At 38.4% G+C, this 23,018-nt stretch overlaps 1 protein-coding gene across 3 annotated transcripts in view; it reads right to left on the bottom strand.

Annotated features, from left to right (window-relative positions):
• Window positions 1-23,018, bottom strand: part of MYH15 (myosin heavy chain 15) — a 179,610-nt gene that overhangs the window by 72,660 nt on the left and 83,932 nt on the right. For all 3 annotated transcript variants that reach the window (XM_084991405.1, XM_084991406.1, XM_084991407.1), the window contains 9 exons: window positions 22,412-22,479; window positions 21,525-21,612; window positions 17,838-17,955; window positions 16,806-16,929; window positions 15,050-15,186; window positions 9,611-9,866; window positions 5,544-5,786; window positions 4,269-4,448; window positions 2,462-2,607 (listed from right to left, as the gene is read on the bottom strand). In XM_084991405.1, coding sequence (XP_084847531.1) covers window positions 2,462-2,607; window positions 4,269-4,448; window positions 5,544-5,786; window positions 9,611-9,866; window positions 15,050-15,186; window positions 16,806-16,929; window positions 17,838-17,955; window positions 21,525-21,612; window positions 22,412-22,479 — 1,360 coding nt within the window. The remainder of the gene's footprint in view (window positions 1-2,461; window positions 2,608-4,268; window positions 4,449-5,543; window positions 5,787-9,610; window positions 9,867-15,049; window positions 15,187-16,805; window positions 16,930-17,837; window positions 17,956-21,524; window positions 21,613-22,411; window positions 22,480-23,018) is intronic.

Genomic DNA, 23,018 nt, shown 5'->3' with positions numbered 1-23,018 from the left:
TTTATCCTGCTTTAAATTTTACCTCAATTTTATTTACATTGGTTTTTGCCACAGAACTGTTTAAAATGTTAACGTATAAACATCAAATTTACCAAGATTTTCTTATGTTTTTGGCTTTTTGTGATTTATTCAAGGAGTTTCCTAAGAATCCAATTGCCTAAGACTTACCATGTTGTTGTTGTTGTTACTACAGAACATTTAACATGAGATCTACCCTCTCAACCAATATTTAAATGTACACTACTGCTAACTATAGGAATGATGTACAGATCTCTAGAACTTAATCATCTTGCATGATGGAAGTTTTATACCCATTGAACAGCAACTACACACTCCCCCCTGCCTTCAAGCCCCTGGTAACCACCATTCTACTCTGTTTCTATGAGTTTGACTGTTTTAGATGCCTCATATAATTGGAATCATGCAGGATTTGTCTTTCCGTGACTGACTTATTTTATTTAGCATAATGTCCTCCAGGTTCATCCATGTTGTCACATATGACAGGATTTCCTTTAAAAAGAGGCTAACATTCCATTATATGTACATACATTTTTTAAATCCATTCATCCATTACTGGGCATTTTGGTTATTTTCATATGTTGGCTATTGAGAATAAACAGCATCTTCTAATGATTTTATAGTTTTACTTTTACATTTAATTCTTTAGTGCAACTGGACTTTGGGTGTGTGTGAATAGTGTCAGGAAGAAATTTAACTTTTGCCTCAGGAAATGAATAGCTAATCATCTCAGTACTATTTATTTAAAATAGTCTATCATGTCATCACTATTTTAAAATGCCCCCTTTTCATGTATTGAGTTTCCTTATAGACATAGGTCCATTTAGAGAAAAGATTGTATAATAAAGCTATAACTTCCTGAAAACATATGAGTTTTCAGAGATCTTTGACCTGTGGCCTACAAGGACATGGAGTATCATTTTCACTTTGCTGAGCTGGAACACAATCTTCAAAATTGAAGGCCAAGGGAACTCGATCATCATTTTGCTTTTCACTGTTCCATTACATTCATAGGGTTACTTATTTCATCTTTTTCAACCACCTATCAAGTTCAGTAACTTACTAGTAGGCTATTAATCAAGTCTGACCACAAGCACGTAAAAGGGAAACCCATGTACACAGGAAAACCAGAAGCTCACAGCTGCTTGCTTAAAGTTTTTCCGAAGGCTCCAGCAACGAGTATTATCCCAGCTTTAACCTGGCCTTATCTCATTCCTTCTTTTTTTTCTTTTGTCTTTCTAGGGCTGGGCTGCACTGACGTCATATGGAGATTCCCAGGCTAGGGGTAGAATCAGAGCTGTTGCTGCTGGCCTACGCCAGAGCCACAGCAATGCAGGATCCGAGCCGTGTCTATCACCTACACCACAGCTCATGGCAATGCCAGATCCCTTACCCACTTAGGGAGGCCAGGGATTGAACCCTCAACTTCATGGTTCCTAGTCAAATTTGTTTCTGCTGTGCCAAGACAGGACTTCCATGTCCTTATCTCATTCTTACACCTCACTAGTTCCCCCTAGTATTTAATCTATTCCAAATAACCTGAAAACCTCTAATGGTTAGAAGAAAGTCTAGCAGACAAAAGGGACAAGGTGAGGAAATCCATTTCACTCAGCAATAAAAATAAATTGAGAGGGCCGTCTTGCCCTGAGCTCCTTGGGACTCATCATGAGCTGAAAGGCCACTAATTTTGACCATGTTATGTTTTGCTTAAATTTTAAGGTTTAATACATATGTAGTAAATTTTTTGACCCAAAAAGTTATATAAGTGTTAATAAAGTTCTATCTATCTGGCAAGTAAGTTTTTTTAAAATAATCAGATGGTGTATGGACTTCACCTTAGGATGAATTTTTTACTTTTACACAGTTTTTTTTTTTTTTTTTTGTATGTTTGGTTCGGTTTTTTTTGTTGTTTGTTTTTTTTTTTTTTTTTTTTTTTTTTTTTTTTTTTTTTTTTTTGGTCACACCTATGGCATGTGGCAGTTCCTGGGCCAGGAATCAAACCCATGCCAAGCAGTGACCAGAGCTACCACAGTGACAACACCTGGCCTGTAACCCACTGAGCCACAGAAGAACTCCTCAGTTTTTAAATGTTTTATGCCACTGATCTCATCATGAGTAAAAGGAGTGAGCCATTTTTATTTTTTTGATTGTAACCTCAAATTCCAATTTTTTGCCTCTCCTATGCCTCACACCTTTCACGTGCATCTGCTAGTCAGTCTTCTCAGTTACTTTCTTGTAGGTTATTACATAATTATAAAAAGAGAGTAAATGCATCAAGCCTAGGAAGAAAAAAATTAATTTCTTAGGCTTGTTATTTCTCTTATCTCCCCATTCAGGTCTTGAGACATCTGGCCCTAGGGTCATGAGGATAAATGAGGTGAGAACGCTGTTCCTTCCCACATAAGTTCTCCCAGAATCTCGCATCAACAGAAAGGTGGCTCACCTCCTCAGCTTCTCTGCCAGCTGCAGCTGGCCACTCTCCAGGATCTCCATGCTCTCCTGATTTAGCTTCAAATCACCCTCCAGTTTGCGCCTTTCCCTTTCACAGTTCATTCTCGCTTTGCTCTCCTGCTCAAGGGCACCCTCCAGCTGACAAAAGGAGATAGGATTTAGCCAAATAAACAGTAAAGTTTCTACTTTACTAAATGTGTTCATTAACCACTTACCCTCTGGGGGAAAAACAAAAAATACAAGCAGAGTCTGTAAATAGTGCCAGTTAGATAGATATTTTAAAATATCACACATAACAATAGGATAACAAAAGAATCTAGAAATCACAGTGAGGGAGGAAAACTTCAGAGATTAAGGAATAGGTGCTCTAGCCTATGAAAGAAACCCATAATAAATGCCTAGGGAGCCCTTGTTTGATCACTTTCCAGTGATGGGAAGCTCACTTCTTTACATGGCAGCTCATTTCATGGGTGGATAAGTCCATTTACTCAGGAGTGATTCTTTGTAAGAAGCCAAAGAATTCTCTGTGAACTCATCCCACAAGTCTAAGCTCTGCTCCCTGGAGCAACACCAAGCCAATCTCTCTCCACATGATCATTCCTGAATATTAGGTGGCTGTCCAGAGTCTCCCAAGTCAGCATCACTGAGCCTTTCAAATGCATCTCATATGGCATGATTTCACCATACCTCCTTCACCACCTTGGTACCCTTGTCTGGTCCACAATGTTGTCATATTCTGGGACCCTTACCAAGATACTCAGAACATCCCAGTTCTGTCTGGATCAGTGTTGCCAACAATGTCATCAAGGTACATTTAGCAGGGGGCTAGATAACTGTTACAATATGGCTGTTTTTTCATTGATATGTGTACTTTGCTGCAATAGAAGCTATTTCCTGTAACCAGCAAAAGGTATAAAAATCAAATGGGGGAAAGGGGAGGCTTTCTGGAAGGTGTATGTGAAAACCTGAAAATAAACAAACTCCAGGAGAGAACAAGTGTGAGAGATTGTGTGTGTATGCTTACAACACACACACCAATAAATCCTCATATTGAGGCTTTTTGTGAGATACCTATCAGTGGAACCAGGAAGAGAAGTGGGACAACTAATAGGTAATAGAGGAAATTGATAGAGAGGCACGAGGAAAAAGCGGATACGAAAAACCTAACGACCTCTGTCAGCAATTTTATAAAGGCTAAACTTTGGGGACCAATAAAACAGTGAATGCATATACTCTGTCAGGCTGGGAAGAGACTGGAAGAGCGATGAATCTATCCATTGAGACTGGTCTGCAACATCTCTATTTCACAGGGTGTTTGGAGGCAAAACAGAGGCACTATGTCCAGAATCTTACAAGTATTACCAATAGTGTAGGTAGAACACAGCTTGTGACTTATTCATAACAAGCCTCAATGCGTCACTGGAGCCACAAAGGGACCTTTACACAATCCTTCAATACTAGTGTCAGATAAAGTACCAGCATATCTGTGGGGCAAAAGACCAGGTTCTGTGGGGAACATTCAGTCCCTTAGAGCAATACCCATTGCAACTCACTGCCATGTTCTCCCAACTGCCCAGGGTTGCATGAAAGTTGCATTTAAAAATAGACAGATTACATTCTAGGGCCTCTGAGGTGGTTCTGTATATGTTAAGGAAAAAAAAACACCCCCGTTTCTAAATAATGAGGGAAACAAACCGTGCTACAAGGTTTTCCGAAGATGTCAGGATAGATTAACTAAGTCAAATGTGGAGGTTTGTGTAGATGTAGACAGCTAACTAGCAAGACGTATCACCACCAACCTCCTTCACTTGCTGCTCCAGTGACTCCACTCTTGCTTTGCTCAGAGTGCGCAGTTTCTCCTCCTCTGCATGCAGGTCCTCCAGGGTCTGCTGGTGAGCCTCCCTCATGGCGTCAGCTGCTTGATGGAGTTTGCTGATGTCATCATTGAGAGACTCCACTTCCTCAGTCAGGCTCTTGACCTGCAGGGACAAGATGACAACAGCTCCAAGAGAGCCACCCCTGGAAGGTGCAGTATAAACCCTAAGGGCCATCTTCTCTCTTTTCTAGGCCCAAAAATCTCATGAGGTATCAACCGTCCTAAAGAACCAAATATAGCCAAATTCCTGATGGGCTTTTTAAAACTCTAAACTCACTTTTTCCTTTATTCACCCACACACACAAACACACACACACAGTGATCTGTTATCTGTCATAGTCAGGGAATGGGGGCTCTGAGCAATCAAATGCTATCAACATAGGTGAGTGGATGGCCAGTTTTCAGAGCATCATATTATTGTGTAACAAGAACACCAGTAAAGGTAATTTAGCTTTCTTTTGAGTATTCAGAGCATGTATTAATCTCATTGTGCTTCAATAGCCTAAGAAAGTGGCAGTTAAAGAAGAGTTCCAGCCAATAAAAAAGGCAAAAATGGAAGCCATTTCTATCAGGGCCATGTGCTGCTTCTGAAAGGGAACCAACAGTACAAGAGTTGCGATTTAATCATCTGCCAAAATGACAGTATTATTCTGGAGACTGTTTTTTTTTTTTTTTTTTTTAATCAGAGGTCAGATACAGACTCCTCAGCTAACTTCGATCTATACACAGATGCACAAGTGAAAAACCTCAACTAAAATGAACAAAACATTTAAGTCCTTAGCTGGAATTAAAATGACATCTTCAAGGTCAAATTCCAAATTGATGACTGGGGTGGGGATTCAGACTCATCCCAAATCACCTTTCAATAAACTTCATCCCACTCCCTCTCCTTCTGAAAAAGGATAGAGGTGCAGTGAAACCATTTTGCTCTATTGGTTTTCAGATGCAATAAGATTGGAACAAATGGAACCGTTTCATTGGGGAGACTAAGTGGAGTTCCATAAATCCGAGTTGGGTATTTGAATCAGGACAGCACAGTTCATCAGACTCTTCATTTTATGCCAGGTCTGAGTCCCAGTGCTGTAAAGTTGCAGGCCACTGTGTTAATTAATTTAAACAGAGCAAGCCTGGTCCCGAAGCCTGAGCAGGGGTGTGGAATTCCAGCATCTAGGCCTTCCTGACATTATAGAAAAAGTACCTTGTGCTCTGTAGCTCGCTTCTCCTTCTGTGACTTCGCCAATAGTGTTTCCAGGTCATCGATTTCTTTCTTCAGCTCGGCACATTCATCTTCGAGTTTCCGCCCCCTGGCAGTCAACTCGGAATTTATCTCCTCTTCCTCCTCCACCCGCTCAGACAGCGTCTTGACGCTGGCCTCCAGCTGGATCTTGGATTTAATCAGCGCCTCGCGCTGCTCTTCAGCATTCGCCAGGGTCTCTCGCTCCTGCCATGATGAGGAGAAAATTGTTGCCAACAGCTGGAAGTAATTTATCAGCCAGGCGAAAATACTATTTAACACATAGTGGAGAGATAATTGCCTGGCCTCTGCCCGGCACTTTCACCTACCTTTCCTAAGCAGTTGAAATAATATTCCCAGTTCCCTGATCCTATTGTTGAGAAGTGAAGGAGTTGCTCGTGTTTGGAGGTGCTTTCGATCTTTCAGGCCATTCAGTAGATTAGATTACCTCTTCTCAAGCACTTAATAGAATCCTGGTGGCCTAAGGAGCTAAACTGCCTCCAAAAATCAGTGGTGTACTGATTCAATCACAGCTATGGGAAGCATCCCTGTGGGCATCTGCTTTGAGGGTGGTACCTGCTCAGAATACAGTCTTTTAAAAAAGCGGTGTCCCCCTCAGACAATAGAATATTTATAACATTATTATAACAGCCCTGATGCACATGTTTAATATATAAGCATTTTCTAATAAATAGAGCTGGGCCATCTATTTTTTACTCACAAGCTGAATTGAGAATTTATGAGGTTCCTTGCCCATCACCAACTAGATTTCACTATTATTTCCAACTAAAATCATTTTCTCTATGGTTCTGCCAGCAATAAATTCCACAAGTTTTACATATAGAGTGTAAAATACTCTTTCTTTTTATCTTCTCAAATGTACTGTCTCCAACTCTCACTAAGTGACCCATTGTTCCTGTGTTATGAGCCGGTGGCTTTTTTGCCACAAAAGCACCTTTTGTGACTCTGAACGCCTCTAATTTGTCTCCATTTAGAGGCTAAATTAAACCTCCTCTTTGTGAGCAAGTTCTTAATTACTGTAGGTCTCCTTGCAGCCTAGTTTCACTCATATCTCCACCTTCTATCTCTAGCCCTCATCCATCCTCTGCAATCTGGGCAAGCTGTTAACTACCTAGTTGCTTGGCTTAAGTTGTTTAATCTTCTTTGATCAAGAGCAGAAAATCTCAAAAATCCAGGCTATTGTTTCTGGATAACTCCCAGCAAAAGGATGCCTGTCTGCCCAAAATATGGGGCTCAAAGAGGCACAGATGGGGGTGGTATAGAATAGTGAGTCTCCAACATCACTGAAGACCCAGGAGCAGGGCCACATAGAAAATGAACAAAAATGTCAGGGCAAAAAGGATCCCATGCACATCAGAGAAGCTTCCAACATTTGGCAACAAACAGGGACATTGGATCTTAGTTCATCCTGGAGTTGGTGTGCAGAACAGCTGTTTGCTGTCTTCCATTCAGGATGTGAACAGGACCTGTCACCATCACCAAATGAAGAGGACAATCCAATCGACTGCCATCGATCCCCTCATTAAACATGATGGCAGGTTTGGGGCCAACCAAGCAGTGGTGTGACACTTTAACAGCAGGAGCATCCTTCTCCCAGTGGCAGTTATCTTCTCACGTACTCAGAGTGCTAATTGAAATGGGTTCCCTTACTGAAGCTGGTATTTTGAGTACGCGAATGATTTTGAAAGAATCCTTGTTTCCTTGATTCCTACTGTATTGAGCTGTGGCCCTTAAAAATCAATGATGATGAAATATTTCACCGCCAGGGCAGCTTTTCGAAACAGTTACAATTTGAACTTATCTCAGCCTTCCTGGAGTCGTCCTGGAATTGGCTTCCTTGTATTTGCTATGCCCCCAACACTGTATCCCAGGCTTTTACCCACTACTCCCCTCACAAGTTGGGTGCATTTCTATTGCCCACATCAGCCCAAGTAGCATTGCCACACTCTTTGTTGAGAGGAAGAATGATGAAAACTGGGAGGCAAGGTCTCATCCAAAAGCTGCCTCTCTCCTAAGCCAGACAAAATATGACATTTCAAACTGTTATTCTCACAGTGTGGATCTTAATGTAGGTTTGGAGTGGAGCCAGGAATTTGTATTTTTAAGAAACATCCCAGGTGAGGCTGATATACAGTAAAGTTCTAGAACCATTTCTGTATTAAATACGTATCAGAAATGCGGGTCTGGGTGTAAATTGTCAGGTAATATATGACCTACTGGCATAGCCCTCAAAGAAAAGAATCAATCAGGTCAGTCTAAAATGGCTAAATTTTCCGTTTTAAGTAAGCAAAGAGCAGGAAAAACTTTAATTTATATTATTGTATTTGAACACAGTATTTTTTTATTTAAGTATAGTTGATTTACAACATTGCATCAATTTCTGCTGTACAGCAAAGTGACCCAGTCATATATATATATATACACACTCCCTTTCTTATATTATTTTCCATCATGGTCTATCCCTAGATACTGGATATAGTTCCCTGTACTATATAGTAGGACCTCATTGTTCTTCAATTCTAAATATAATAGTTTGCACCTACCAAACCCCAAATCCCCATCCATCCCACTTCCTCCTTCCTCCCCCTTGGCAACCACAAGTCTATTCTCTATGTCTGTGAGTCAGTTTTTGTTTTGTAAATATGTTTGTTTGTGCCACATTTTAGATTCTACACATAAGTGATATCATACGCTATTTGTCTTTCTCTTTCTGACTTATTTCACCTAGTATGAGAATCTCTAGTTGCATCCATTTTGCTGAAAATGGCATTATTGAGTTATTTTACATGGCTGAGTAGTATTCCATTGTATATATATACCACATCTTCTTAATGCATTTATCTGTTGATGGACATTTAGGTTGTTTCTATGTCTTGGCCACTGTGAATAGTGCTGCAATGAACACAGGGGTGCATGTATCTTTTTGACTAAAAGTTCTGTCGGATATATGCCTAGGAGTAGGATTTCTGGGTCATATGGTAGTTCTATATTTAGTTTTCTGAGGAACGTTCATACTGTTTTCCATAGAGGCTGTACCAATTTACATTCCCACCAATAGCGTAGGAGATAAACCCAGTCTTTTTTGACTTAGCACTGTGCTAAGTGAGGTGGAGAATGCAATAAAGGTGGATACAGTCTCATCTTGCCTTTGGGATGTTTGGGGATGACAGTAGTAGCTAGTTTCATGGTAGCTAGACAGGAAACAGTAGTAGCTTCTCTCTTCCTTAGAGAAGAGGAATATGAAAGGGACTGAATAACGGCACATGGACCTCAGATTGGTGTGGAGACTTGCATGCCACGGCCAAGGGTTTGGAGGGCATAATACACATATTGCACGATCTGAAGCTTGTTCATCAGGGAAGCATCCTGATATTAGTTTAGGACAATGGTTCTTAATCCTGACTGGATATCAGAATCCCCTGTAAGGATTAAATGGACCCACCCAGGACCTGCTTAAGTAAAATATATGAGAGTGAAGTCTAAGCATCTTTCTTCTTACTTTTTAAGGCTTCACAAATGAGTTTGATGCAAAGCCAAGGTTGAAAACAGCTATTTTAACATTCAACTGATTATAGTATTGATTTGGATGAAGGAAGGTCAAGTGGGGAGATCAGAATCAGGAAAACCAGTTAGGAGCACACTGCAATAATCCTGATGGTCTCAAGTAAGCTTTTCTTAGCACCTACTAAAATCCTGTGTTTTGATTTGCTAATGGGTTACAGAATGTAAGATCCAGAGCTTCCTGGCTCCCATGATAGCTTTCCATGTGCTTATATAATTAAAACACATCTAATAGTTTGTCCCTTTTTCAAAGACATCCTGCCAATGAAATCTTTTCATGAAAGAACAGGGTTCTCTCCAAGTGTTTCCATTGTCTGTATTGGATAAAATTCTATAGTATTTGAAAAGCATGTTCCTCTATTATTTTTTTTTTCAAGTCAACACTGCCTGAAAAACAAGGGAATCTAATTAGAAACTTGATTTGAAGAAGAAATGGTGGGGCCACTCACAGCCTGCAGCTGAAGAAGCAGGTCATTCTTTTCCTGGATAAGGGAGACTTGCTTTGCTCTTAGTTCCTCCCTCTGAGATTCTGATTTCTCCAAGGCTATTTGCAGCTGCACATACTCTTCCTTCAGTCCAGCTACCTCCTTTCCCATTCCAGCAGATCTAATAAGAGGCTTGATCTTGAAGAAGAGCCTCATCCAAGGCCAGCTCTTCACAGCCAGGAAAGCTCTTATGTTCCATTGGATCAAAAGAAGTGCATCCCTAAATCAAGAGGGAAAAAAAAGAAAGAAAGAAAGAAAGTTCACCCAGACTATAAGAGAGTTATTTTCCAAATTAATATCCTTATTAAGTGCATCTTTTTAGGAGTCATTATAAATTCTCACTGGTCTTCAAAGCACTTCTACATCCAAGCTCTCATTTGATTCTGGCAAAAACCCTTTGAGAGACTTCTGGGGCTAGCAATGCTGTGGACTAAGTGTCCTGAAAATGCACCCACCACAAACATCCTCTGAATAAGAGCTGAGCCTTAAAGAGGCTACGAAATATAGAGGGAGAAAAAAAAAAACTGAGCAAAAAATGAATACTTGTACAGCCTGACCAACTTTATGAAAGGAGGCCAGTCTTAGTATTGTAGGGTTTGTATTTTTATATCTTTGTGGGTAAAGAAACAGACTGAGATTTTCAATGAATTTCACCCTTAATGAAAAGGAGGATTTAAAATTCTTCCACTGACACGGAAGTCAAAGAGAAGTACATGTGATTTTGTCTGGGCTCATGGTGAAAAAAATATCCTAACTTAGAAAAAAAATTATGAACCAATACCACTGGAGTGTTTAAGGTTTAAATTATTTTACTGATTAGTGTGGAAATATGCAAGAAATTAGCATAACTTTTTTTTTTTTTTGGTCTTTTTAGACCCTTGGCATACGGAGTTTCCCAGGTGAAGGGTCCAATCAGAGTTGTAGCCTCTGGCCTATGCCACAGCCACAGCAACATCAGAACTGAGCCATGTTTGTGACCTACACCATAGCGCACAACAGTGCTGGATCCTTAAGCCACTGAGCGAGGCCAGGGATCGAACCTATGTCCTCATGGACACTAGTCAGGTTTGTTATTGCTGAACCACAGCGAGAACTCCCATAATCATTTTTTACACTGGTAATAAATACCCTTTAGGCCCTTGGGGGGAAAATACAAAAGTGTGATATCCTAAAATCAAGCACCAGAGTTCTCTTAAACAAAGTCTCTTTGAAGATGAGCTTACAATTCAAAATCACAAAATACATAAAGAAAAAAAAGTCAACCATCAGTGAGGGTGAGCACCCACAATAAAAAGTTTAATTAAACCCCTGAAAATTTCAGATAATTGGACAATGTGGTGGAAAATAAAATATTTTTTAAAAATTATTAAAGGCATAAAGAATTGAAAAAACAAAAAGAAATGAGCCACTATGATAAAAGAGATGACAGAGTTGAAAGAGGACAAAATAAAATGTCTAATACTGAAAAGTATATTCATTGAAATCAAATACTCAGTGGAATAATAAAGCAACAGATTAGACATACTGAAAAAAATTATGATTTTAGAAAAATAAACCCAAAGTAATTGGAAGGAAGGAAAGAATAAATCTGAGATCAGAAACTAATGAACTAAAAAACTGAAAAAAATAAAGAAAAAACTTAAAGAGTTGTTAAGTAGTCTAAGTAAACAAACATCTGACATGAATAATTAATAAAAAGCACATGGAGTTCCCGTCGTGGCGCAGTGGTTAACGAATTCGACTAGGAACCATGAAGTTGCGGGTTCCGTCCCTGCCCTTGCTCAGTGGGTTAAAGATCCGGCGTTGCGGTGAGCTGTGGTGTAGGTTGCAGACGCGGCTCGGATTCCGCGTTGCTGTGGCTCTGGCGTAGGCCGGTGGCTACAGCTCCGATTAGACCCCTAGCCTGGGAACCTCCATATGCCGCAGAAGCGGCCCAAAGAAATAGCAAAAAAAAAAAAAAAAAAGATAAAAAGCACATAAACACAAAAAACACTAGGAATGATATACTCTAAGAATGGTCTAGGATTATGCTCTAGAAACATAATTATAGATATGGTAGAGATTAAAAATTATAATCTAGCAAATTGGAAGATTTAAAATAAATGTAGATTTTCTTTTTTTAAAGAAACTCATCTAAGCTGATTCAAGATAAGAAAAATCTCAGTTGGCCTATAATTATTCAATAAATTAAATCAAAGTTGTAAAATCTATCACAAAAGAAAAACCAGATCTAGATAGTGAGTTTACCAACCACTCAAAAACAGATTATCAAAATAAATAGTTTCATGTTTTGAAGAGGAAACATTTCCCAGCTCTTTCACAAGGTTAAGGTAACCTTGATTCAAAAATCAGATAACATCAAGGGAAAAAATTATAGACTAAATTTAATCATGAATATTGATGCAAAAACACTATAATAATATAACCAACCCACAATGTATGAGAAGGATACTATGTCATAAACAAGGTGGATTTAACATTCAAAAAATATAGTAATTTAATTCAACGCATATACAGGTTAATGAAGAAAAGTCATGTAATTATTTCAGTAGATGCAAAAAAAGAATTTAACCATTTCCTGGTAAATGTGCTTAACAAAATAAGATGGAACACATGTCCTCCACATAATACAGCTACAAAAATTAAAAGGAAAATCAGGAGTTCCCATTATGCCTCAGTGATAACAAACCTGACAAGTATCCATGAGGACTCAGGTTGGATCCCTGGCCCTGCTCAATGGCTTAAGGATCTGGCATGTCCGTGAGCTGTGGTGTAGCTCACAGATGTAGCTCTAATCCTGTTTGCAGTGGCTGTGGTGTAGGCTGGCAACTACGGCTCCAATTTAACCCCTAGCCTGGAAACTTCCATATGCCACATGTGTGGCCCTAAAAAATAAATGAATGAATGAATGAATAAATAAATAAATAAATAAATGGAAAATGATATCTTTCCTCAAAGTTAGAAATATGATGAAGTTTGGCAAAAGCTTTCGAATTCTGAAATAGCACAAATTGAGGAGAATATAGACCATGGGACTTTGATATACTTGTAGTAAAGAGTAAAATAGAAAGCTTCTTGACAATATCTCATCAAGTTGAAGCTGTGTATAGCCTAAAATCTAATAATTAATACCCTGGAGAAATACCACTCAAAGTGTGGGCCTTGGCCAGCTGCTACCCACATACCATCAGAGCATGGACCAGCATTTTGAGTAACATGCCCTCAAGAAACTCTTGCATATGTGCAGAGGAAGACATTTACAAAAATGTCACTGCAAAACTGTTTATAATAGCAAAATATTATAAATAACTCAAATTTAGTTGAGCTGGAAAATAGATAAATAAATTGTGGTATAATCATGCAGTGGATTATTATACAACAGTTAAGATCAACAATCTAACCTTAGATTTATTGACATTAATAAGTTTCAAAACTAGTACTAATATAAAAAATAAATTTCAAGATAATACATATAGAATATTTACATAAGGGCTAAAAATATGCAAAATCATGTAACATTTTAGGATTATCTGCATGGATCAAGGGAGAAATATGCAAGGGGCTTCAACTGTGTCTGTTAATTTATTTTTTTTAATGTTGTAACTACAGGAAAAATGCTAAACCTTTATATGTTTTATGTATGAAACATGAATAAAACACAGAATGATAAATACAAATTCAGGATCTGGGGAGCTAGGAATAGGACCTGGATCAAGAGAGAAATGCACAAAGGGCTTCGACATTGTTAATTAATTTATTTTTAAGTTGTGAGCCATTACAACATAAATGAGACAACGTTAAGAAATTGAAGGGGGCTTGCCCACGAAGCACTCCAGAATTCTCATTGTGACTCAGGGATTTCCCTTTGTGGCTCAGTAGTAATGAACATGATTAATATTCATGACGATTCAGGGTCCATCCCTGGCCTCGCTCAGTGGGTTAATGATCTGGCATTGCAGTGAGCTGTGGTATAGTTTGCAGATGCGGCTCGAATCCCATGTTGCTGTGGCTGTGGTGTAGGCTGGCAGCTAAAGCTCCAATTTGACCCCTAGCCTGGGAACTTTCCATATGCCATGGGTGTGGCCCTAAAAAGCAACAACAGCAGCAAAAAAACAAAAACAAAAAAAAACTGGAGTTCCCGTCGTGGCGCAGTGGTTAACGAATCTGACTAGGAACCATGAGGTTGTGGGTTCGGTCCCTGGCCTTGCTCAGTGGGTTAAGGATCCGGCGTTGCCGTGAGCTGTGGTGTAGGTTGCAGACATGGCTCGGATCCCGCGTTGCTGTGGCTCTGGTGTAGGCCAGTGGCTACAGCTCCAATTAGACCCCTAGCCTGGGAACCTCCATATGCCGCGGGAGCGGCCCAAAGAAATAGCAAAAAGGAAAAAAAAAAAAAAAACTGATGTTCTCTGATAACTCCATGATTGTGTTATAATATTTTCTTTTTGTGAAATATTTTGTAATAATAATTCTTTTAAAGTCATTCTATAATTTAGAGAGAATGCATAGTAAAGACCTCATTTTAGAGGTAAAGGAAGTGAACTATGGGCAAATTAAGAGCCTACCCAATTTACATACTAGTCATGGAAGCCATATCCCCTGATCCCCAAACCCTCATAAACTCTCATACTACATCGAACACTATATGAGGGTCACAGAAGACTCTTAGGAGACGTCTCTCTAATATTTTTGACATCACTATGTAATGATATTTTTCATTACAGAAGGAATTAACCGACTGTCATGTAAGCAAGTTATACCAAGACATGTGGACCTCTCTCCAGAAGATAAACTATGCTACAATAAAAAGTAAATATATAACAACCGCCAAATAAATCCCTTGCTCATAGTCCCTTTGTTTGGAGATTTGACTAGCTTGCTTTCCATGATCTACTAAAGAATAAACAAAACCTACACCTCAGTATCCAGAGGTGGTGATAGATGTCCCTAGTGAACCTGCCTGAAATGAAGAGAATTACATGTCACCCAAAGTCATAGCTTCTGACCCAGGTGATGTCATAAAAGAGTCAGAACAACTACCCACTTGGCTGCAAACTTCTCCACAGAATTGGCTGTGAGATGCACGCAAACCCCTCTAGGTCTGCTTCTGTTTTGAATTATGAGTCACACCACTCAGAGATCGGACTTGGTCGACTATAAAGAATCCCTCCAAAGCAAAGGCTGGAGGCAATGCAAGATACATCTGCATTATGCTTATTAGTTAGGTATGGTAATAAAAGCCCTTTGTGCTGTTTGATACTCCATAATTTTAAGGAGTTCAAGTTAAGTCTAAGCAGAGGTGGCAGAGCTCTTTACCTGACCTATTATGAGGCAATGAGACAAGGTCACATTGACTGAGGCACACCATTACTCTAGCAGTGGGGCTGCAGGGCAGAGATAACATACCTCTCTTCCAGAATCTTCTGGAACTTGATTTGCATCAGTTTTCTCCGTACTCTGGCTTGGAGCAATGTAAAGACTTTAGAAAGTCTCTCATCTCTCATTGCTTCCAGTTGGCCCAGAAAGCCAGATTTTAAAAACACCTGCAGGAAATATCAGATGTTAGTTCCACTCATAATGGTCATTCTGTAAATGTCTACTGAATGGCCCTAGGAGCAACTAATATGCTTGTTTATAAATTCTATTTCTCATTAATTTTTCTTAATGTGTAAAATGTAAAGTTTAGAAAGTTTGGTTTTATAAGCCTAAAGTTTGAAAAAAATAAAACCCTTTATTTAATCCTGTGTTTGTACTGGTCCCTTAAGAACTAAGACTATCCACTTCCTGATATATTAGAAAGACTAAGTTGTCTAGGGAACTTAGTTTAATTTTTAAGATAGACCCAGACAGGGTCTGCACACTTTCTCTGTCAAGGGCCAGATAATAAATTTTTTTAGGCTTTTCAGGCCACATACAGTCCCTGTAACCTCACCACTGCATCTGTTCCTCCTCAGCTACTTCTTCCTCCTCCTCTTTCACCTCCTTCTTTTCTTATATTTCTTCTCCTTCTTCTTTAAAAACAATCCTTTTAAAATGTCAGACCATTTTAGTAAGTGGACCATATGAAAAAATAGGCCATGTATATAGCCACTAGGCCATGTATATAGCCACAATCAGCTGACCTCTGCTCTAGAGAAAGTCACCCTTGTCTTAGGTATTTTAATAAATCCACATAAGTAGTTTTTCAAGAATCATTAGTAATGGCCAAGATGAAGTGAAGGAGGTACTTAAAGCACAAATTTTAAGGAAGCACTCACTTGCAGGGTTGTACAGATCACCCAACCCTAAGAGAGAGTACCTTCTTAAATTTTATGCCTGGGGAGGCTCTCTCATCTCATGCTAGTCCTGGCCTAGGTGAGTTGGACACAGCAAAAATAACTAAACATACAAGGAAGCAAGGCAGCAGGAGTAAAAATCGGCAGAAACAACAAACAGCAGAAACAGACTCTCAGGTACTCAAAATGCGGAAGTTGAGTAACATTTTATAATCATGTTTAACAGAGTTCTTTTTCTGCAAGCTATTCACTCCAGACCCTTCAACTCTCCTTCAAATAATTTGATTCTCATATGGATATCATTAGAAACAACCTGATATTGACTGTCAGATAAAACCATACCTGTTGGTCAGAAGTTTCTTAAACTATGTGAATTATACCAAGAGCATCAAGATGAAGCAGAATTTAGTGAATCACATTTAAGAAAGTTAACTTTGGATTAATTTTTTGGCAAGTAGAATTACCTTAAAGTTTTAAATTACTCAGACAGTCTTTTAGAATTAATTTCCTAAAAGCGTACTTGGGGATAAATCATTTCACATGCAGATAAGAAGTTATCTCCAGTAAGTTGTTTCAATTTTGCATAGCTCTAATGTATATACACATTTTCTAGAAGAGTAAGGTTGATTCTGTCTTTTACATCTTGGCACAAACTTGCTTAGATGAATAATTATAAAAATGTAAATGCAGTCAAGACTGAGGTTCAAGAAGCATCAAATTTTGAATTTTCTCAAATAGTGCTAAAGTTTCCACTTTCAACAGAGCTCTATTTGTATTATTTGTAGTCACAAGAGCTGTAGAATGCTTCATAATTGCACTTTCATGAATGTTTTAAGATACATACACTTTCCTCTCACTCTTTTCCAAATGCATAGTTTTCTGGTTACCTTAGTGATTCCAAAGCGATACTGGGTGTGGTCTACCTTCAAGGAGTCAAGGAATTCTTCAGTGGCTTTTCTGATGCTCACAAACTTGCTCTTTGGAAAGGCACTTGGGTTAAGAATATAGTACCTAATTTAAAGTAAGTAAAGAATAAATCCTGACGTCAGAGGTGGTATGATGCAAATAAAGAATAATCTGGACAAAGGAGGTAAAAGGAGGTATAGACTTCTACCTCTCCTACCAATAAGTTCAATTTTTACAAAACTCTTGGCAATAATAATGAGGATAGGAACAATAATCCCTTACTTTTATATAGTTCGTACTTTTCATAGTGCCATAGAGACAACCTCACTTGATTCTCTGCTCAGTTGGGAGGGAGGGAGGGAGAGATTGGGATGGGAAAGAGAAAGAAAGAGGTTGGCTTAATCTCTCTATTGTACAGATAAGGAAACTGAAAAACAGGGACATTAAATGTCTATTCCAAGATCCTCTCACCCTAATGGTGAATTGGCAGAGAGCTAGAAATATGCTTCTTCATTCTGAGACAGGTACTCTTTCTATACTGTCCTACTTTGCTCAAATTTGCTTGATGTCCTATAATTTTACACTTTCAGAATTTGGGAAATAGAAAGCAATGACGCCTTTCCTGCCTCCTGCCACACACCCTGCTGGCTTCTTTCCTTTCACAGGCTTGCTAGTAAGGCAACAGCCTGCTTGGATGGCAGCTACGATTAAGTACATACAACATTTCCAAGATTCAATTCAGCCTCCATATCTTTCTTCTCTCTATATTTCCTCTGTATGTGGGTCTATTATCCGTTAATAGAGATTTAAGGATATTACAGCTACATGGATGTTGGATTTAAGGGGAAATAATAATGGAACTCTGTCATCATATATTTCACCACCACCAAAACACATCGATCTGTAGTCTGGAGGATATCAACCAAACAAACAATACATGCCTAAACACCCAGAAAGAGAGGAAAACAAAATGAACTGCCTCAGGCTTCTTGGATCCCAGGATGTATGTTTACCTTTGTTTAAAATCAGCATACAGAAATTGGTTTGGAAAACCTTCACGGCATATCCTGCTCCCTTCTAAGACACCATTACAGCGCAGCTGCTGTAGAACCAAATAAGGCTCCATCACACCTGAAGAAAGAGGGTCACGTTGAGTCTATGTCGTAAAAATGACTACTACCCTAGATTTTGTCCTAATTGCTGTATCTTGGGTTAAAAGAGTTTGAACGTGGTGTTCTTTACATGAGCGTAATAGGACTCATCCACTCCCAACCTGATGATGCTCACAAGCACCCCTCCTGTTATGTTAGAGTCTCAAAATAGGTTTTACCTGGAATGAACCCTTTAGTTTACACTTGTCAAGATTTTATAAGCAAATACTACTAAAAGATGAAAAAGATACATTTTTGCAAGAATGGAAATGTCAGGCATTATATCCATTTGCCAGCCACAAATCAGTGAGAGAGGGGAGAAAACACAAAAGAGAACTTCTGTCCCCAAGCTAGAAGGGGAAGAGATTTACACAAAGGCGGAGTACAACGAATAGGAAAGATGAGCGTAACCACCAAATTCTATTTACTGTTTTGCCTTAGGAAAGAACTGGCCACATCCTGCTGACATTCTCCCCTGATTATCTTGAGAAAACCTAAATTTTATTCTGTAGTATAAGCATTCTCCTAGTACCCCTTTGTTCATGAGATGAAGCCCCCACAAGAGCTGCAGCTGCAGACTCTGTAGAAGCCTTTGAAAAGCCATCCAATGAGCCACTGTATCTGGCTCTCAGCATGGCTTCTGGAAGAAACCAGGCAGCACTCTCTTCACAGAAAGGCCTGTGAGAGTGTTATATGGAAAATGGGAATGAGATGATGCTCTGCTTATGCCCAGGGTCACAGAATAAACTCTAAGCCATATGTCCATCGTCCTGTCCTCCCAGCATCTGTAGGAAGTGGAAGAGCAGAGTTCTATGACACTGTGAGGTCAAGAGCACTCATTCCCTTTAGGGACATATGAAGAACTGTTCTGATTAGATCATGAAGCTTTTCTTATGACTTTGTCTTAAGACTTTAAAAAAAAAAAAAAAACCTGCTGAAATCAGAGCTGACTCGATGGGAGGCAACTCTAATAGGTAACAGAATTGCTCCAAAATAGAGGCAGCTAATTAGATTCCTTGCTAGATGGAAGCAATGTCCCTAGATGCGTTCAGAAACCCAGCTGATAAGAAACAATGAGGCAGGAACATACAGCGTGAATGAACTTGAAGTGTTCGTATTGCAAAAACTCAAACTGCAGCATCATTGTTTAGCATCACAATTTCCCAAAATAGGTCATAGACTGTCAAGATGAGGGTCTTAATTACAGGAGGTTAATAAAAATGCAAGGTACCACAGAACCTCAGAAATCAGAATCGGCAACATCTGGCTACATATTCCAAGGGTGATTAGTGCTCTGAAGACATAAGTGCTTGTCATATACACAACTCAGAGGCTGACAGCCTCCAACCAAGCTCTGTAGAAGCCTGTAATTCCAAAGAGAAGGTTGGGAATCTTCAAACCCAAGAGGTAAGTAAAGCAATCCATCTAGTTACTATCTGTAAAAACTGTTTTGTCAATTAAAAACATAATTCACCACCACCTACCTATTTCACTATCCCCCTGCCACCATCCACTTATCAAAAAGTATTCACTACAAAAACCAGGACATAAAAACAACATAAATGTCTGTTGATAGATGAACTAATAAAAAAGTCACAGCACATACACATGCATGACCCACACACATGCACACACACACACACACACACACACAATGGAGTATTATTCAACCATATAAAAGGAGGAAGTCTTGCCATATGTGACAACATAGATGGACTTTGAGGGCATTATGTTAAGTGAAGTAAGTCAAAGACAGATAACATACGATCTCATTTATGGTTCTAGATATTTTCGCTATAAACTTCTTTGCCCAAACTATTTTTGCCACAAACATTTTCACTGCAAAACTTTAGCCATGCAGCAATTATGCTATACACGATAAAATAACTGGTTGACAGTTTGGTTTCAACTGGATGATAGTTTGGTTTCATTTCTCCATTGATACAGTACTCCCATTTTCATATTACATGAATCTGAAAGAGGCCTAGGGCCACAAAAGTACAGAGTTGAACCCCCAGTTCCCATAGAACTGGTAACGTCTACCAACAAACCTATGACAACATGCGAAGAACAATCAACAGTGTGGAAAGCTTTTATAACACAATACTGATCCCAGTTACAAACATGAATCCTAGTATTTAGAAGATGATAGCTCTCTCAATAAGGGAAGGCATTTTAGCAAAAAAGGAAAAGTGTGGTGCAGAACAAGGAGACAAATTAACAAGCCAGAAATGTATAATGAACTCTGAACAAAGACCTGGAAGATAAATGCTTGGGTATAATCCACAAAGTAAAATCAGTTATTTGCACAGTATTGCCATGAATCTACACACATTTTAAATGTACTCAAATGTTTTGTTTTTCATAATAAAATCTTTTTAATTTTATTACTCCTTTTTTCATGTTTCCTTATGTCCTTTTTAATGCTCCTCTTTTATTTTTTGTTACTTTATCTTCAATGACAAAATTGCCTTATGGCCAACTAGTTATGTGGCAAAAACTTTTATGGCAAAATTGCTTCAGGCAAAAATATTAATGGCAAAGAAACTTATGGTGAAAAATACCAGATACACATATATGTGGACTTTAAAAAAAAAATTAACAAACAAACTCATAGAAAAAGAGATTTGATTTGTGGTCACCAGAGGTGAAGGAGGGGAAAGGGGAAATTGGATGAAGGTGGTCAAAACATACAAACTTCCACTTTTGAGATGTATAAGTACCAGGGATATAATGTGCAACATGACAACTACAATTAACACTGCCGTGTGGTACACTCAACATTATCAAGAGGGTAAATCCTGAGAGTTCTCACCATGAGGAAAAGTATTTTTTTCTTTTCCTTTTCTTTTTGCATCTAAATGAGATGACGGATGTTAACTAAACTTGGGGTCATCATTTCATTGCACTTGTAAGGAAAGCCATTATGCTGTATACCTTCAACTTGTACAGTGCTGTGTATCAATTATATCTCAATAAAACTGGAGGAAAAATAAAATATTTTTTAAAAAGTGTCTACTGCCCAGAAATATATAACTAAAGAGGTGGGTATTATTAAGAAAAGAAAAAAAATACTATTATTGTGAGGAAGAGTAGAGGGAATTCTTAACAATTAGAAACGAGTTTTGAAACTGCCTTTATGGTCAATTTAGATAATTTAGACCAAATGATTTCCTTTATGCTAAAATATCTACCTTAATCCCCCAATTGATTATTCAATCCCATTTTATTACCCTTGCAGACAATGGCACAGAAGCTCATCCACATTTTAACATAAAATTCAAGGAGGAATTTAAATGGTAATATCAAGCATTCTAATGTTACCCAGTTGAGTCTGCTTTGTGAAACCCTTCTGTATGTACACTTGAATCTCAATTCAGAGGTAATCTTGAGGAGGTTTTGAAAACCTCACTTTTAACTTACTTCAGTTTTTCTATCTGAAAATCTAACTTTATATAAAAGAGACTGGTAAATGTTTCTTTAAAAGGCATTCAAAGCTGCTTAAATCAAATGTATTTCCTAGTGTGGATTACAAAGAAATCTACTTACCAGGCGTTTTGTTCACATTTGGATTTATGCATCTCACAAAATGAGGTGCTGTTGATTTCAGATTAGTCATCAATTTATTCAGGTTTTCCTAAAATAGAAACCACAACCAACACAAAATTACCTCGAAAATCACTAAAAACACCAATCCACCTCCCCAAAACCTTTCTTCCTGTTGATCACCTTAATGCCAGCTGCATACCAACAATAAAATAATGAGTTCACATTCTTCCCTGCTTACCAAGCAGACATTATTTCCTTCCTATGACAGACATAGTTCTGCTATGAATCAGATCTACCTGTTTTAAACTTGATAGCAATACTTTATGGATGAACAATACAATGGTTTAAAGAAAGAAATTGTTTCTCAAGTTTTCTGTCTAGAAAATGTTTATCTGAGGTCAGATTCTCTCGAAGCAGAACCTGAGATGGAGATTCTGATTCAAGAGATTTATTGGGAGAGAATAGGGCCAGGGGTGAAAAAAGCTATGGTATGAACTCAGATTAGTCTGATTCTTGCAGAAGCTCTAAACACAAAAGCACCAATTGTAGTACAGTTGGTACTTTCCTGAGGCAAGGAAAGGGCCAGAATCTGGAGGGGAGAGTAAGGAGCTGGCTGAGCATCCCCTTTGACCAAGGGCACTTTTAGCAACTGTGAGTTGTTATGAACCAATATTCTTATCAACTGGGTGCGTGGCCAATAAAGGGGCTCTAAGGAGGGCACCAACACTGCGCATTAAAGCCCATTAATACCAAGATAAACTTCAACTTTTTTAACTTTGTTAACTTCAGATACTTTATCCTTAATTGAAGATGTAAATTTTCAAATATGTAAAGCATACGCAGATTATGAGACAGTTAATATATGAATAATTGCAATTAAAAATTACTTTATGCAGAGATGCAACCACTCGGAATGATGCTCCTTTCTTGCGTTTCTTCTCTCCAAACTGTAAAGCTAAAAAAAGAAGAAAAAAGTACTAAAAAAGCTCTTTTTTGTCACATTACCAAACCCTCTGATGAAAGCATAAATGTGTCAAAGTTCTAGAAGCAATATGGCAACGTCTACCAAAAGCTTTAAAAATATTTATGTCTCAACACAAAAAGTCTATTTCTGGTGCTCTTCCTTGAGGAAAGATACTGCAGCATTGTTTAGCTGTTACCAAAAAAGTTAAGTAAAAAATTAAAATGGCAACAAATGTCTATCAATAGGAGATTGGTTTGTTAAATTATAAAAGAGTATTCATATAATGAAGCACTGCAATCTCTTAAAATGATAATGCAGATTCACATAACTGGCATGGGAAGAGTTCTACGATTTATGTTGAGAGAAAAATTAGGTCACAAAACAGTTTGCACATTATGATCCTGAGTATGTATACATATATCTAAGTGTGGCTGTATTACAGGTGACTGTATAAATAAAAAATATTCGGTAGAGTATACACTAAAATGTTAGCAGTTGTCATCTCTCTATGGGAAATTATAGGTGATTTT

This window comes from Sus scrofa, chromosome 13, assembly GCF_054392235.1.
Source record: "Sus scrofa isolate SSC_HxYL_T2T_F1_AM1 chromosome 13, Sscrofa_HxYL_maternal_Yorkshire_Landrace_v2.0, whole genome shotgun sequence".
Lineage (NCBI taxonomy): Eukaryota > Metazoa > Chordata > Mammalia > Artiodactyla > Suidae > Sus > Sus scrofa.
Note: the sequence above shows the minus strand (reverse complement) of the source record. Positions and strands in the feature narration are given on the sequence as shown.